The sequence below is a fragment of the Chrysemys picta genome, chromosome 22 (assembly GCF_011386835.1).
Source record: "Chrysemys picta bellii isolate R12L10 chromosome 22, ASM1138683v2, whole genome shotgun sequence".
Classification (NCBI taxonomy): Eukaryota; Metazoa; Chordata; order Testudines; family Emydidae; genus Chrysemys; species Chrysemys picta.
Genome location: NC_088812.1, coordinates 20,784,849 through 20,802,310, shown reverse-complemented (window position 1 = coordinate 20,802,310; position 17,462 = coordinate 20,784,849). Strand labels below are relative to the sequence as shown.

Sequence of the window (17,462 nt, the reverse complement as noted above, 5' to 3'; positions counted from 1 at the left end):
TACGTGAACCAGGCTGGAGGGTCTGCTGCATACAGAGATGGGAGTGGAAGGAGACGTGAGGCATGAAGGCTGGTATTGTTTGTTGAGCTGGTGTGATAAGGTGTAACGTAGCTGTCATCTCGTTAGTACTAATACTTTATACTCCAAAGCATTTCTCATGCCAGCTGCATATAGCTCCTCTGCAAACGCAGCCACCTCTGGGGTGGAGAGAGGTAGCTAGAGCAATGAGGGCAAATTTTGGCTAGAGACTGTCACTGAGCCCACTCTTGGTGAAAAGTGCCGTGGTTCTCTTCACCAAGTAGATGGGACCCTGTGTCAGTACCCTGGTGAACACTAGAGAACCCGATTGCCCTCAGAGAGGGTTTGAGCATTGGCCTCCTAAACCCAGGGTTGTGAGTTCAATCCTTGAGGGGGCCACTTGGGGATCTGGGGCAAAATCAGTACTTGGTCCTGCTAGTGAAGGCAGGGGGCTGGACTTGATGACCTTTCAAGGTCCCTTCCAGTTCTAGGAGATGGGATATCTCCATAAAAAAAATAAATAAATAAATAAAGCAACCCTGTGGAGCTGAGAACAGAGGCTTCGAGGGAGGAAACTGAGCTCTTCCATCGGAGGCGTGGGCACTGCCAGCTCTCAGCACCATCATGATGATAATTTAACATTTAGATGGTCATAGCACCTGGAGACCAATCACATCGGTGCCTTGTTACGCTAGGCACTGCACCCACCCACATGCAGAGTAAATGACCCCAATTGGCAGGATGCTAGGTGCTGTACACACCCAAAAATGACCACGCAGAGTAAATGGCCCCATGCATATGCATATGCAGGCTTTATGATCTGCATTGGGTGAAGCAATGTGCACATGTGCACACACACACAAAGTAAATGACCTTTTGTGCAAGTTTTGCACCAGTCCCTCTGCCCAATACAGTATTCTAGGGCCTTTCAATTTCTCACCCATCAGGAAGTCACCAATGCCTGATATGCATTCTTAGGATCTCTGGGATAGAGGATCCTCCAATCTGGTGACAGAGGGTCAGTGGGAGAGCCAGGAGCCCCTGATTTCCAGTCCCTCCCCTCTGCTCTAAGCACTACACCATGCTGCGCCCCCCCCAAGTACAGTAAATACAAGTCAAGTGATCAAGTTCCCTGCTCTAACCAGTAGAGACATTGTCTCCCAGTGCTGGGAATAGAACCCAGGAGTCCTGGCGGCACTCATCCTCTTGCTAGCAGGATGTTCGCAGGCCAGTCTGATCAGTAACTAATTTTTTGGAGGGGGTGTTTTGTCCAAACACATCAGTGAATAAATGAGACATTGTGATCCAATGGACAGGACAGGGTGCTAGGCCTCAGGTCCCCTCTACATTCTAATCCTGGGCTTTGCACTGACTAATGTGAGCTTAGGCAAGTCACTTCCCCCCTGCCTTTCTGTGCCTCAGTTTCCCCAGCTGTAAAATAAGGATAATGCCATTTACCCACTATTCTAAAGCACTGTGTGGCCTGTGCATGAAAACTGGTCTAAAAGGGATGAGCGTTAATATGTTGTATGCCTCCTTGTAAAGCAGGCAGGCGTTTGTCCCAAGGTCACAGTTGCGGAACCCCAGAGGTCCCCCACTCTCACCACTAGACTGGACTCCCTTCCAAGATCTGAGACTCTAATCCAGGTGTCCTGAGTCCCTCTGATCTAACTCGATCACACTCTTCTTCCAGAGCTAGAAATGGAACCCAGGAGTCCTGACTCCCAGCTCTGTATACTTTAGCTGCAAGACACTGGCAAGTGGTAACCTTATACACAGAAGGGGTAACTGGCACTGAAGCATTAGCAGCAGAAGGTTGGGCAGCTGCTGACAGAGCTGTCTAAGGCATAGGCGGCCCCTTGGGGAATTCACTTCTTCCCAGTAAATCTGATCCCACTGGGCTGTGATCCCAGCCACTGCATGTGGCCCAGAGAGAAAATTCCCATGCAGATGCACATGGAGCATGTTGAAGATGTTTCCTTTGACATCCTCTTTCCCTCTCCTCTTCCCCTCCTCCCCCCTGCCCAGGGCCAAGTCACCCGCGCACAGGAGGCCGAAGAGAATTACATCATCAAGCGAGAGTTGGCGGTGGTGAAGCAGCAGTGCAGCTCTGCCACGGAGAACCTGCAGAAGGCCCAGAGCACCATCCGGCAGCTGCAGGACCAACAGGTGAGGAAGCAGGCTAGGGTGGCACTGCTGAGGGGGCATAGGGTGGGCCCATGACACAGGGCGCCAGGTGGCACTAAAAATGCAGGCTTGGGGATTTGCCCTGCTTACTGGAACCTCTGGACTAGATGGGCAAAGCAGCTATAAGCCCTGTTGTGCACCAGTGCAGCTTACCCTTGGGCAAATAGCAGCTGGGCCTGCCCATGCTAGTGCAGCTGGACATCTGGCTGGGTACGATTTAGCCACATGATGCCATCTTGGGATCCTGCATCCCAGATGTTCAGGGAGCTGCCATTTAGCTGCAGCAAGAGAATGTAATATTTATATTAGGGTAGCACCCAGAGACCCCAACTAAAATTGGGGCCCTGTAGTTCCAGGCACTGCACAGACAGTCCCTGCCCTGGAACTTACATTCTAATGATGCAAAGGAAGGATTAATAGCCCCATTTTATACCTGGGGAAACTGAGGCACAGAGCTGTACCCCAGAAGCCTTTGGTAGAGCTAGGAATTGAACGTACATCTCCGGAGTGCTAATCCAGCACTTTAACCACAAGACCATCTTTGGTCTCTGGACAGGGATTATGGTGGATTGATTTAAATCAAAGTGATTTAAATAATTTATTTTAATCTTGTTTTGGGTTTGCACTTTTTAGTTATTGTTCTAAAGAGGCATTGATTCTCATGGGTTGGTAACCATTAAAACATGTTGATTTGCACCAAACTATAAGCTTTACACTAAACTTGGAACTTCTTTTTGCTAACCAGCAGGATACACTATATTTATACACATTTATTTACACAGTTATAGAGCTTAACATTCATTTATTCAGAGTCTAATGTTTACTTTTTTATAATGTTATAAAATGGTAAGTGATGCATTTATTTACTACATGATCAATTTTTTTATTTGTGAATTTTGTCAAACTCTATTTGGATGGAAATTGGAGTTTAATTAAAAATGTGCAAAAAAAAAAGCATTTTAAAAAAATTAGTTAAATAAAACTACCTTAAATATGGTGGATACGTAAGAAAAATAAGTTAAAACACATTTTGCATTTAAAACTAACTGATTTATGGAACAAAGAAAGTATTATCTGATAATGAGTTGAACTAACTGCTTCTGGTAAACATGTCCTTCAAGATTTTAATATGCAGTGTATGTAAAGCTTGTCTCTCACCAACAGTAGTTGGTCCAATAAAAGATATTACCTCACCTACTTTGTCTCGTCGAGATTTTAGAACTAGTAGATCTCATCCTCTAACATCTAGTTTTGATTCATAGTTTGAAAAAGGTAAACAAGTTTTCCTCCTTTTTCAACTCCCAATTGGTTTCTTAACTTTCAGTGAACTAGTCATTGAACTAAACTAGTTGAATAAACTGAAATCAAGAAAATATTCTCTTTGCACCTGTAGAAGAAGCTACTGCAGTCAAAAACTCATTTAGCACTTCAACAAACTCTGGTTGCAGGTGCTGAGCCCAGTGTCTTCCACCAGTTCAGTGGTTTGACTTTCTTTAAAACTTTAGCAGCAAACTTGTATTGCTTAATATTAAATATTATATTTAATTTAAACTATTTTAATAGATTACAGTCAGTTTAGGCCTTAACATATATTGCCATAACTTCACATTTTAATTTTAAATAGGTTCATTTTTTAAAAGGAAAAATATGTACTTTAAATTTTAAAAAATCCAATGTATGTTTTGAAAAATCAGTTGGTTTTTATTTTTATTTTTTTTTAAATCATTGTTGGTGCCTCTGCTGGTTCCACTTTGGTCACTGTTGTCTATAGTCAAACTTCCCTTCTTGCGAGAAGCAGTGGAGGTGAGCTTGTGGATTTCAGCAGTGGCCCTGGAGATGAATGATGTAGCAAAGGTTGCTTTGGTGTTATGCTGAATCCAGACCAGAGCCGAAATTCAAATCTTGCCCTAACAAACAGCTGGAGTGTGCCCTTCAGCAGGGAGCCCCCTCTCTGGGAATGAGCTTGCTATAACACAGTTAATATCCGTACAGTGAAAATAACTAGAGAGGAATGACACAGGACGGCCTTGTGGTTAAGGCCCTGGCCGGGACTCAGATCTAGGTTCCATTCTCAGCTTTGCCACTGACTCGCTGTGTGAGCTTGGACAAGTCCTGCATGTCTCTGGGTCCCAGTTCTCCACCTGTAAAAGAGGGATAACAATTCTCCCTTCCTTTGTCTGTTCAGACTATGATCTCTTTGGGGCATGGACTGTCTCTGTGCAGCAATGGGGCCCTGATCTCAATTGAGCTTTCTAATTGCTGCTACAATAATTTGGGACGTGTACTGTTGACAGCTGCGGGCATTAGAGCTGCTGCGAAGTCAGGGCTGAACCACTAAGTGGAGGTTACGGAGATGAAAGCAAAAGCAAAGCAAAAGCTAAGTGTGTGTGGGAGGGACGCTTGGTGGCTGTGATGGTCTCACTCACACACACACTCCCATGTAAAGGTTACCATGTGCACATTGTTGAGAGCCCAATCTCTTTGCCACCTGTTGCCTGTCTTTGACAGAAGCTTTTTGATCAGGGGGGGCTTCTTCTGAATCTCACAGGTGTCCTTGCAAGTGGGAAAAACGGCCAAGCAGTAGGTTGTTTTTTCTTGGGTGGGGGAGGTGTTTGAATCCCCCCCTTCTTTGTGCAACTGAAGTCTCTGATATTTTACCTCATCAAAAAATGCAGAGCTCTCACCAAATGGAGAGAGCAAACAAACAGTGCTTAAAACAATGCTCAGCGGCTCTTCTTCGGAAAGAGCCCCAGGTGAAAGCTCTCCCGGAGAGAACGCAGGGCTGTGTGGTTACAGGGAGAACGATAGTGCCTAGAAAGCAAACCTGGCCTACGGCAGAAAAAAAGAACCTAGAAGTTTGTCTGCTTCATGAGCTCTTCTGGTTCATCCAAAATGGGTTGTTTGTGGGAAGGAAGGGCTGGTCTTCTGGTTAAAGCACGGGACTGGGAATCAGGACTCCTGGGTCTGTGTGGGGAATGGGAACTAGGGTCTGGGAGGTAGGACTCTTGGGTTCTATTCCTGGTTTTGCCACTGACTATGTGACCTCAGGCAAATCTCAACACCTCTCTCTGTCTCAGTTTCCACAGTTGCAAATGAGGATAACAGTTCTCTACACAAATAACGTCTGTAAAACATGTTGGGATGTTCGAATGGGAGACAGGTAGAGTGTTGCTGTTAAACACGGAGTGTGTTGAAGCACAGTGTTACACTAGAAATGTCTCTTCAATTCCATGTGCAACTGACTCATTCCAGAGGTACAGCCCTACAGAGGAGAAGTCTGATGGAAGCCATAGACCCCAGGGTAGGGAACTGATAGCTGGAGAGGGATAACTGTTAGCCTCTGGGCACAAACCAAAGGTGCCAGTTCACATGGACTGTCCCATATGAGAAGTCTGTTGCAAATGGGCTGAGTGAAATGAGGGAGTCCCCTCCCACCTGACCCTTGTGCGTCAGAGAGCTCTTCTCTCTTGGGCAGCTCCAAGGACATCTCAGGCTGCTAAGCAAAGCACCAGACCATCCAGGGGAAGAACCCTAGACTAGCTGAGGGGAGGATGAGAAGCTGTGACCCATCTTTAATTCGCCAATCCTAGGGGAATTCACAGCTAGATTGGTTCTGAGTTCAGCTTCTGAGAAGACAGGGCTTTGCTTAGAACATTGGCCCATCTACTGTGGCAGAGGCCACTACACGAGGCATCAGAGCAGCCTCTCCTTTGGACCATCAGTAGTGACAGCCCTTCCTGGCAGTTCTTTTGAGATCCAGGTGGTGGCTGATGAGAGGAATTGGAAGTGGGGAGCTGGGTCTCCGGAGACTGAAAAAACTGGAGAACCACAGCTTCATAGAAAGCGGAACCTTCTCACCCCCCATGCCTCCTTCCTCCTTAATGCACCTGGTCAATTCCACAGTGCTGCAGATGCGTGGTGGTGGGAGATTCCTTCCTGAGCCCATACCGGCAATCAGTGTGTGTCCCCAGCACAAGATCTGATAAACCCCATCATCTCCGTTCACATGGCAACGGCCGCAAAACTCTCCAGCCTGCGTTTAAACCAGCTATGGTATCAGACTCTGTAACCTCCCCTCCCACTGGCTGGCAATATGCAGGGTGATCACAGACAAGCCCTCCTAGGGCCCATCTAGTCCATCCACCCATAGAGGCCAGGGCAGGGACCGAGGTCCCCATATCATGCTCCCCGTGGCAGGGATGGTTCCCTCTCCCACCCTAGCAGCATATTCCTCTCCTGTAGGGTGCTCTCATTGCAGCTGCATTCACTCAGCATGGGGGGGAACTGGTTGGGGAGGGCTCTTGCTTCACTGATGGGAGATGACGGTTCTGCCACTCAAGCTTGGTGCTGGGTAGGGTTGGCTTGGATCTGGGTTAAGGTTTGAGGCCAAACGAGGGCCAGGGCTAGACCTCAGCTGATATAAATTGTCACTGACTCTGATGCAGCATCCCATTAGCCAGGGATCTGGCCCTATTGGCTCCAATGGAGCGATGCTGGTTTATACACCAGCCGGGGCTTTGACCCCATTGACTCCAATGCAGCGATGGTGATTTGCACCAGCCAGGGATCTGGCCCCTAAAACTCTGATTCAAGGATGCTGAGATCTCACACCCTGCTGGCGCAAGTCTCCTGTCCCAACCAAAGCAGAACCTGAAATTAGGCCCCTTTTGGTTTTGGATCCAACCTAAAACCACAGCTACAGCTACAGAGGGGTGGTTTTGAATGTGAGGCCTCCAATCCAAAGCGCTCCAAAATTCAAAGGGTGTTGAGTTCGAGGTTGCATCTGGTTGCAAAGAGGGGTCTCCACCCCTCCCCCCATGGGCTGGATTGGATCGTGTTTAATTCTCCCCCAGAAAACAAGCTGGTGTTTATCTGATGAACTGCCAACAGCTGCAATAGCACCGACGGTTACAGTGGGTAGGAGCTGTGCCAGCGCTCCCCCGGCCTTTCCCCCAGCGGAGGTTGCTGTGGTTGAGGCGTGCTCTGGAGAGTAGCACTCTGCTCAGATTGGGTGGGGCAGGGGGTGAGATTGAAGAGCCAGCTGGATCCCGCTACAGGAGAGCCTCCAGCAACGGTATCCCCGCCCAGCTACCCTTTTAGGGGCCCCAGGGTGTCGCATAAGTGGCCTCATGGCCTGCCTCCTCCTTGGAGCGTGCCTAGTCCCCGCCAGAACTGTGGCCACTGGAGAAAAGGTTTAGAACAAGATCCAGAGCAGCCACCACATTAGGTGCTAGGTGTCCAACCCCATCAGGCAGTGCACAGTACAGTGATGGGAGTTGGGTCCATTTGCCCCACAGGTCAGCAAGGACTGACAAGGCAGCAGCCAGCTGGCTCTTAGGAATCACCTCCGTCCCAGCTGCCCAGGTGTCATGTTAATGGGCCCCCAGAGCCTGAGTCCAGGACAGTTTGGTCCAATGTGAAGCCTTAAGGAGAAATCTTGGAGCATGCTGCTAGGGGGCACCGTGCTGGCCTTCACTGTGATTCTTGGATGAGACACAAGACCAAGGCCTTGAAGGCTTACGGACATTAAAGATCCTCTGGCCCTTTCTGCAAAAGTGAGAGCGTTAACTCTGGTGCCCAGCCAAACTAATGCTTCATTCACCTCTTACAACCTTCAGCTGTAGCACTGCTGTACATCTGTTACTCAGTGCCACATACCACCCCAGAGCTGCTGCATTGCAGTGATGAGCACCGTAGTTGCTTCAGAGGGCACATCTATAGGAAGAGAGACTTCAGACCTGGGCAGCGAGTCAGGGGTGTCTCCAAGAGTGGCAGGGAAGGTGAGGAGAGCTGTCTGATCATGGGTGCAGCTAACATTGCGCTGGGCCCCCAAAGTGCAGATCTGTGTCTGTAATCCTGCAATCTGCCCTCCTTCCCCCCCACCCATCAATGCTCCTCAGCCCTGCCCTGCAGGGCTGCAAGGGGAGTTCCTTCCAGCAGCCTCTCTCATTGTCCTGCACTGAATATGGGGGTGCATTTGTGGGTAAAAATTGACTATGTGCGCTTGAGCATGTCTCCCCCTAGAGGCTGGCCCCTTCAACGAAAACAGCCTTGCTCTCGCTAGAGAAGTTCCTCAATTGGTAGAGGCCTGTGGTTTCAGTGCTAAAGATCCCCTCCCTGGTTAACAATGCCTGGTTTGGGTTTTTTTGCTTCCTAACAGGGAAACCCCCGGTTCACGGAGGAGTTTGTGAATCACCTGGAAACAGAGTTGGAGCAGTCGCGTCTGAGGGAGACGGAGACATTGGGCGCACTCAAGGAGATGCAGGACAAAGTGCTGGACATGGAAAAGGTGTGTGTGGGGAGGGAGAAATCCCTGCTCCAGCATCATTTAAATATGCAATAGGGATCATGGGGGGAGCAGCCTGTGCCCCTACAACTTGCTGTGGGTCTGTTACTTTTATAGCATGGGTTGTAAAACCAAGGCCTTTGATGGCTTCAGGGTCATTAAAGATCCCGTGATGCTTTCCATAAAAGTGGAGCTGTTAGCCCAGCCCTCCTGGTCCAGTACCATAGAAGGGTTCTGCCTATGTAGACCCTCTCCTCCCTGTAGTTTCAGCTGGATATGGGATTTCCATCCTCATCTGATCTGTAGTTAAACAGCTGCTGTGTCCCTTGAGAAGTGGGTGTATTTCAGTGGGGAGTTAAGTGAACCCTGTGTAGTTTGCAGCATGTATCGGGGTCTTTCAGGATGAAAGGCATAAGGGATCAGATGCTCAGCTGGTGTAAATCAGCGTAGTGCCATTGACTTCAGTGGAGATATGCCAGCGGATGCCATTTGGGGATCTGGCCTAAGATATTCACTGTGGTGCTGCTGATCTGTGCCATGTGGATTTAGGCTGGTGAAGTGCATGCCTGATGTTTAATTGTACTTCACAATCCTAAGCAAAGGAAGTCCTGAGCTAGGCTCAGCCTTCCTTTTAGTGGGGCCTGAATCAAATTGACAGCAGCTGCTGTGCGTATCAAAGTGATTAAAGTGGGGGGGGGGGCTTCAAGCACTTGCATGGGGAGTTGAAGATAAGCTGTGTTCCCAGAGTGCAGGGGTTCTCAAGCTTCATTGCACTGCGACCCCCTTCTGACAACAAAAATTACTACACGACTCTAGGAGTGGGGACCGAAGTCTGAGCCCGGCCAAGCCCCACCACCCCGGGGGCGAAGCCAAAGGGCTTCAACTCCTGGCGGGGGGCCTGTAACCTGAGCCTCGCCGCCCAGGGCTGAAGCAATACTAACGCCAGCCCTGGTGACCCCATGAAGACCCACTTTGGAATCCTGACCCACAGTTTGAGAACCACTGCCCAAGTGCCTTTCAGCCTGAAGGACCCCACAGCACTTAACTTCGTGTGCAGAGATCACACCTACCCCATTGAAATGCAGTCACCTTTTGAGGGTGGAGCATTTGTTCAATGGCACCAAGCAACACTAAGGGAGAATTTAGGACAGGAAGTGAAGAAGAATCCCAGTCGTGACCTGTGCAGCCTCTGGCACAATGGGGCTCTGATTAGGGGAGGGATAGCTCAGTGGTTTGAGCATTGGCCTGCTAAACCTAGGGTTGTAAGTTCAATCCTTGAGGGGGCCACTTAGGGATCTGGGGCAAAATCAGTACTTGGTCCTGCTAGTGAAGGCAGGGGGCTGGACTTGATGACCTCTCAAGGTCCGTTCTAGGAGATAGGATATCTCTATTTATTTATTTTATTTATCTCACCTGGGCTCTGTGTAGCTCCCAGCCTTCTGAAAGGCAGTGCTTCCATTGGCGCAGTGCCCCTGGATGTTCCTTGGTGGTTTCCCATCCAAGTGCAAAGTTGGGCTGATGCTGCCTGACTTTTGAAGTGTGACCTGATCACAGCACAAGGCTGATTATGCCTGCTTTTTGTGACTTTTACTTTATTTGCCTCACTCAGGCTGCAGTATCTTTAGTACATCTTCTGTTGAATCCATGTCACTAGCAGTGAGAGGCAGTGTGGGCCATGCATAGGAGGAGTCAGGAGACCTTTGAGCTTTTTGTCAGGTCTGCCACTGACTTGCTGTCTGGCCTTGGGCAAGTCATTTCCCCTCTCTGTTTCAGTGGGATCCCTGAACTCAATCAAGGCTTCTGGATGCTGCTATAAATTAGTAACTGGTGGCTGTTTTTGCTCAGCCTGAATCCTCTGCTGAGAACAGGGTTGTATCACACACACCCTCCTTGACTGTTTGGGGGTCATATTAAGAAGGCTCCCTACCCTACACAGCATCCATCTGGACCCATTCAGTGTCCCCATGGACACTGAACCCAGATAAGGATCTCATGCAGACAAGATTTTCTGCCCATGTTTCTTTTTCCTTGACCATCCTGCAATAAGTGATTGTACATTTGATTTATTTTTTCCTTTGCGGTCGCAACTGGGATTAGATTTGAAAACCTCTGAAGATGGTTATCAGAGCATGATTAAAAATAAAAGCAGCTAGATAAACCCGCCCCTTCCAGAAAAGGCCTTGCCCTGTAACCATTTCCTTCCTGCATGGTTGTAAGTTGCACGTCAGCGCACTTTTGTGCTTCGCAAAACCAGACCAGGTCTGTCTGCAAAGCCTGGCAATGGGAAGGCTACGCATTTACTGCCGGGTCAGTTTCAGGCTTGGGCAGCAATCCTATGGGAGCAGGAGAGTGGCAGCAAGACCTATCCATCAAGGCACCTTCAGGGCCCCAATCTGAGCACCTCACAGTTACCTATTGAATTCATCCTCCCAGCACGATTGGCCTGAGGTCACCCAGGGAAAGCTGGGAATTGGAGTTTCTATTATTATTATTATTTATTAGGTATAGTACAGTAGCACCTGTCATGGCCCAGGACCTCCTTGTGCCAGGTGCTGTACAAACACAGGACAAAAAGACAGTCCCTGCCCCAAAGTTTGAAATCTACTAAGTCTCAGTCTAGCGCCTTAATTGTAGGACCAGCCTTCCTCTCTGCCTTGCAGTGATCTAGCCAGAGACTGGGCCCAAATAAACCCCCCCTATTATAAGTCCTCCAGACATTAGGGGTGCTTAAAGTCTGATGACAGACCTGGATCTAAATGCTGCAAAGGATCCCTGTCCTTCTAGCAGGCTGACCCGAATGCCAGATCCCCAGCCCTCCACTTTTAGGGGTGGTCTGTCCAGATCTGAATTTCTGTACCTTAAATCTAACCTCTAACTTCTCTAGTTCAGGCTGAGCTGATGCTGGAGAACCTTATATTAGCTGATCAGAGCTGTGAGAATCAAGTCCTCCCACCCTTTTAACACCCCAACAGGCCCCGAACCAGCCCTTCCTGCTGCAGCTTGCACTGCTGCGACCACACTGGAGCAGCATGTGAGAAAGCCCATGGGGGCTTGAGAGCTCAAAGAATGACTCAAGGCCTCACCCTCCACCCAACACATCAGTGTGAAAACGCCTGAAGCGTGGGGTGAGGAAAGAGCCGGACCAGGCGTAGCCCCGTGTGTTTATGTGTGACACTACTGCTGGGTCCCCATTTGTCCTAAGAACAAGAAGCACCAAGGGTTTATTTGACTAACAGATGTTGCAATCTTACCAGACAGATGTGTGATTGCTCCATTTTAAGTGGGGTCACCACTTCCCCCCTCTCCCATTACACACACAGATCTGTCCTCTCTCCCAATAGTCCCATGAAGCAGAGGGAGAAAGGAGCAGCTGCTTCTGCTCAGGACAGACCGCTTTGCACACAGTTGGTGGCAGGGTGGTGTTTTCTCACTGTTGATTGATATTACGGTTTGACCTACAGGCTGCAATCGGTGACCAGGGCCCCATTGTGTCATGCGCTGTGCACACACAAGACTAAGATGTACAGCACCTAGCACAATGGGGTCCTGCTCCATGACTGCAGCTCCTAGGTGCTACCGTGATACACCAAATAAATAACACCACCTGTCCCTGCTCCTAGGAGTTTGCCGTCTAAATATAAGATGAGGGATGGCAGGTAGATAGAGAGGGACAAGGGGAGAACCTAGTGACACTTGAGGTGGTTATGATTAGTGGCATGAGAAGAGATTAGTATGAGCCATGGAGCTGCTAGTAGTATTGAGCCCAGGCAGATGAAGGGGATGACTGTGATTGTCTTCTAATGTGATATGAACCCCAGGGTTCATGGTGGGTGCAGGACCCCTGGCCCCCCAGCACTAGTTCAGAAGAGATGAACTCGCAATCACCAAACGTTACCCTGACTCCCCCCCTCGCGCTTCCCCTGCAGCTGCCAGCATGTGATTTCTGCTCCAGCAGAGGTGCGATAACACCTCATCTGATTGCTTTCCTGCTGAGCATGGGGGCGGTGTCTGAAACCCACTGGAAGCCTCCCCCTGCCTGGGCTGTGTGTGTGAATCACTCAGCAGTCACAGAGCTCCTGGCTTTGTCTGCACTGGCAGCCAGAGCCTCCACTGCTGTAAATAGGTGCAGCTCTGTTGACTCCCATGGAGCAGTGCTGATTTATACCAGCCAGGGATCTGCCCCTGGGATTTCAGCCATGGGTTCAAACCCAGCATAAAGATTGTTTCCACCAGCACAGCTCACCCTTGTGTAAAGCCAAGATGAGCTGCATCAGTTCAAACCAGGTCTGCCCTTGTGATCCGCACTGGTGCAGCTTCTGCAAGGCTAAAACCACAGTGTAGACAAGGCCTCAGCTCACTGCCCCCTAGCGTGTTATAGAAAAGCCACTCGGTTGGCTACCCTTTCCAGTAGTGCCCAAGGGCTGATGAGAGTTCAGAGGGGCGCTGCTTGGGCTGTGCCTTTTTTCTTCTGTAGCTGGGGGTTTGCAGAGCACGCTCAGCCCTGCTGCAGTTGTTCTAGTCTAGGGGGGAGGGATAGCCAGGGCCGACTCCAGGCACCAGCCCACCAAGGTTGTGCTTGGGGCGGCACCTGGAGGGGAGCGGTGCGGCGCTCCGGCCCCCGGGGAGAGCGGGGCCACGGCCAGGCTCGCTGCCCTCCCCCCGGCGCTCTGGCTGCCCTCCCCCCGGCTGCCGGGGGGAGAGCGGCAAGCCCTGGCTGGGGCTCGCCGCCCTCTCGCCGCCCTGCCCCCGGCGCTCTGGCTGCCGGGGGGAGAGCCGAGTCCCGGCCGGGGCTCGCCGCCCTCCTCCCAGGGCTCCGGCCGCCCTCCCCTCCGGCGCTCTCCCCCCAGCCGCCAGGGGGAGAGCGGAGCCCCTGCCGGGGCTCACCGCCCTCCTCCCAGGGCTCCGGCCGCCCTCCCCCCGGCCGCGGGGGGGGAGGGGGGGCCGGCGGCTTTTTTGTCTGGGGCGGCAAAAAAGCCAGAGCTGGCCCTGGGGATAGCTCAGTGGTTTGAGCATTGACCTGCTAAACCCAGGGTTGTGAGTTCAATCCTTGAGGAAGCCATTTAGGGATCTGGGGAAAAATCAGTACTTGGTCCTGCTAATGAAGGCAGGGGGCTGGACTCGATGACCTTTCAAGGTCCCTTTCAGTTCTAGGAGATGGGATATCTCCATTAATTTCAAATTTAATTTCAAGAAGTGGGTGTAAACGTGAGCCCCTTCTTGCTACCCAGGCTGGCTTGTCCCTTTACAGCAGTGGGGCTGTACGGACTCCAGTGGAATTCCACCATTGTGAGCAGAGAGCCAGACCCCAGGTCTCCGCCCCTGCTCTGATCTCCCCACTTTGTGCTGCTCCAGACAAATCCCAGGAGACAACATCTCCAGGGGAGTGAGCCAGAGCCTGTCCCATCTCCTGACCTGTAAGCCAGTGCTCTGGCTTCTCTAGAACAGCCACCGTGTTGGGGACTGCACTTCCAGCAGGGTCAGGTCCAAACATGGCTGTCTCTAGATAGGACCAGGTTGTGTCCCCACCATGCCAGGGCTAGAGCTGCCCATTAGGCCATGCTGCTGTCCCTTTGTGTTGGGAGATCCCACCAGTAGGAAGCTTGGGATTCCTTCTTTGCCCTCTGCTAACAGCCGGGGTGGGAGTGGGGCCTGCTGAACTGCTGAATATCAGGGGGTGAGGGTGGCCTTGGGGTCTCAGGGAGCTGCTTCCAGGAGCTAGCTGGGGGTCACCCAGAGTAGCATGTCACTCTGCATCCCTGCAGCACTTCCAAAGGCTCCAACCCTAGCCCCAGATTATCTGAGTGTGGGGTTGTGGAGCTCGTTCCCTGCCCGTGCCCACAGAGCCTGGATGTGGAAAGGTGGGAAGCACAGTGCAGTGGTCAGAGCAGAGAAGCCTGTGCTGCTGAGGTCCTAGTCTGACTCCCTCTGCCCCCACCTCCCTGCAGAAGAACAGCTCGCTGCCCGACGAGAACAACGTGGCCCGTTTGCAGGAGGAGCTCAAGGCATTGAAGGTACGCGAGGTGGCAGCGCTGACCTCACTCAAGGAGCTACAACTGCAGGTGAAGGATCTCAACGACAGCTGGCAGGTAAAGCCCCCTTCCCCGTCGGCTCCACTCACCACCAGGCCAGCTACCCATCCCCGACCCCAGCACATGGGCAGAGACAACCCCCCTCCAGAGATACATCTAATTAGCGATTATCTTTGAGAACTCATGGAGGACAGGGGAGGTCTCAGAGGACAGGAGAAGGGCTAACACAGTACCTATCTTTAAAAGGGGAACACAGAGGACCTAGGGAATGATAGAACACTCTAACTTTGGGAACCTGGAAAGATACTGGAATAAACTATTAATTTGTTAGCACCTAAAGGATAATAGGGTAATAAGTAATAACCAACCAATGGTGCCAAACCAACCTAATTTCCTTCTTTGACAAGGTTACTGGCCTAATAGATGCAGGAAAGCTGTAGACATGATATTGTGATGGGTTAGACCCCCCTTTGGGATGTCACCTGATGTACTGGGGTCTCACTGAGCCCCTCCTGCTCCACCAGCCTGGATTTCCTCTCCTTGTTTTGCTGAATGAGGCTATCCGGCCTCTTGCAGCCCGCGTGTGCGCACACACACACACACACACGTCGACTGAGGTCAGCTCTGTGTGAGAGGATTCACCCACCACTCACGTGCACGCCCCTTTTGGGGGAATAAACCCAAAATAATACTATCTTGCGCTGAAGATTGCCTACTGTCTGGCAGGCATTCCCCCAAGTACACGCGTAGTTGTAATGGTTACATAGTCAATATTCCTAACTTCAGATACAGAAATGATACGTGCATACAAATTGGATAATCACATTCAGTAGATCATAATCTTTCCAATGATACCTCACATGAGCCATCTTGCATAAAGTATATCTTAGTCATGCCATATTCGTATCATAACCATATTTCTATGAAGAATATGGGGTGTAACGTCACAGATATATCTTGATTTAGTAAGACTTTTGACAATCTCACAAGGCATTCTTATGAGCAAACTAAGGAAATGTGGTCTAGATGAAATTGTTATAAGGTGGATGCACAAGTGGTTGAAAGACTGTAACTCAAAGAGTAGTTATCAAAAGTTCACTGTCAAACTGGGAAGGAAAAATCAAATACATAAATACAAAAAGGGGAATAACTGGCTAGGTGGTAGTACTGCTGAAACAGTTCTGCGGTTATAGTGGATCACAAACTGAATATGAGCCAACAATGACTTTGAGGACCTCAGTTACTCAGCCAGAGGTTATGGGTCTATTCCGGGAGTGGATGGGTGAGGTTCTGTGGCCTGCAATGTACAGGAGATCATAGGTGCTGACTTTTAGTTTTGCCAGTGGGTGCCCCGTCCTGGCTCTGCCCCCTTCCCCAAGGCTCCACCCCCACTCCACCTCTTCCTGCTCCCACGCTGCCCCATCCCCCTACACCGCCCTGAATGCCTCCTGCCTGCCAACCCCCTCCCCTAAATGCCTCCCACCTGCCACTCACTCCTTTCTGCCCCCTCCTGCCTTAAGGATGAGTTGTATGTGCTTGAGGGGTGCTCTGCCAGTTTTGAGGGGAGGCTATTTTCAGCATATTTATACACTTTCATTCTAGTTATTGAATGTGTGTCTATCATTGGTATCTCCCCTTCCTGATGTTTCCCACTTCTTGCTCTCCACCTGTGTCCCTTTTCCCAGCTCGCTCGCTCTCTCTCTCTCTGCTCCCCACCTCCTGGTGGCTCTGTTTAGCGCCTACTCCCTCCTAGGCACTCAAAGCAGCTCTGTCTCCCCCCCAACCCCACACCCTGTGGCCAGCCCAGAAACTGCCCGCCCTGAGACCGAGAGAGAAATTTAATTCAACAGCCCAGCATAGACATGGCCCATTCATTCATCCTGCTGTGTGGCTGCTGTGTCGCTCCAGCTCCTCCCAGTCCCCAGGGCTGCAGCTCACTCCTGACTCCCTCACACACTTTGCAACTTTTGTGGGCGGGGAGCCCCTGGTGGGACCATGGCCAAAGGTGGGGGTGGGGTTGCTTCCTCCTTCGGGCTGCAGCAGCCCAGCACGCTGAAGCACGAGGAGCTCAGGTGTCCCAAGCTGAAGCAAGGCAGCGTCTCCGGACTTGAAGCTGATACAGAGGGATGGATGCAACTGAAGAAATTCCCTGGGAGCTGGAGGGGGGGTGTGTGGCTCCAGGGGAAGGAAATCCATCCTTCCTGATGCGGGGAGACGCTGATCTGGAGGGGAAGGGGATAAACTTCCTCTCTGGGAGGAAAAGCCCCTCAAGCAGGCTTGATCTGGGCTGGGAGGGGAGACAGCTTTGAGCTGGGCAAGCGTTACTTTCCCAGGCATGAGAGCCGGCCATGGAGAAGAGTCCGTGGGGAGGATGGGGCTAGACGTACTGGTGGTGTATTGCCCCTCCTGTCCCTCCACACACCGGGGAAGGGATGCGGAGTCCCGGGACCTGTGTCAGAACCATAGGGTTTGGGAACTCTCAGAGCCCGCGTGGGAGGGGTCGGGGCACAGGCAGGGTCCAGGCTGCGGGAGGCTGCTCATTTGCACCTGGGGCTGCAGTGAAGAGCCCCTTTCACCTTTGGCACAGGGAGGGGGCAAACTGCTGGCCCCAGCCCAAATTCACTCATCAGACACAAGGGCAAACTTTTCTTAAAGGAGCCATGTCCTTTGGTTTGTCCCCCTGCCTAGTACTAAGGGGGTCCACAGCTGGTTTCTCCTGGCTGGAGGGGAGCACAGGTCCTGGGGGAGACACCAGGGTGGTATGAGAATGGCTGGCTCAGTCCTCAAGAAACCCCCCAGCCTGTACTCCCCCCAGCAGCCCTCTGTGGCCAGCCGAGAAGCTGCCCGCCCATCTCCCCCTAGCTCCCTGCCAAGAAGCTGCCCACCCCTCCACAGCTTGCCTAGAAGCTGCCGTGCCCTGGCTGCTTGTCCCCCTAGCCCAG

At 51.1% G+C, this 17,462-nt stretch overlaps 1 protein-coding gene across 7 annotated transcripts in view; it reads left to right on the top strand.

The window, feature by feature from the left end:
* The window catches only part of EVI5L (ecotropic viral integration site 5 like), a 72,688-nt gene that overhangs the window by 42,577 nt on the left and 12,649 nt on the right, over positions 1 to 17,462 (top strand). For all 7 annotated transcript variants that reach the window (XM_005296059.5, XM_065575490.1, XM_005296058.5 and 4 more), the window contains 3 exons: positions 2,047 to 2,187; positions 8,366 to 8,494; positions 14,437 to 14,577. In XM_005296059.5, coding sequence (XP_005296116.1) covers positions 2,047 to 2,187; positions 8,366 to 8,494; positions 14,437 to 14,577 — 411 coding nt within the window. The remainder of the gene's footprint in view (positions 1 to 2,046; positions 2,188 to 8,365; positions 8,495 to 14,436; positions 14,578 to 17,462) is intronic.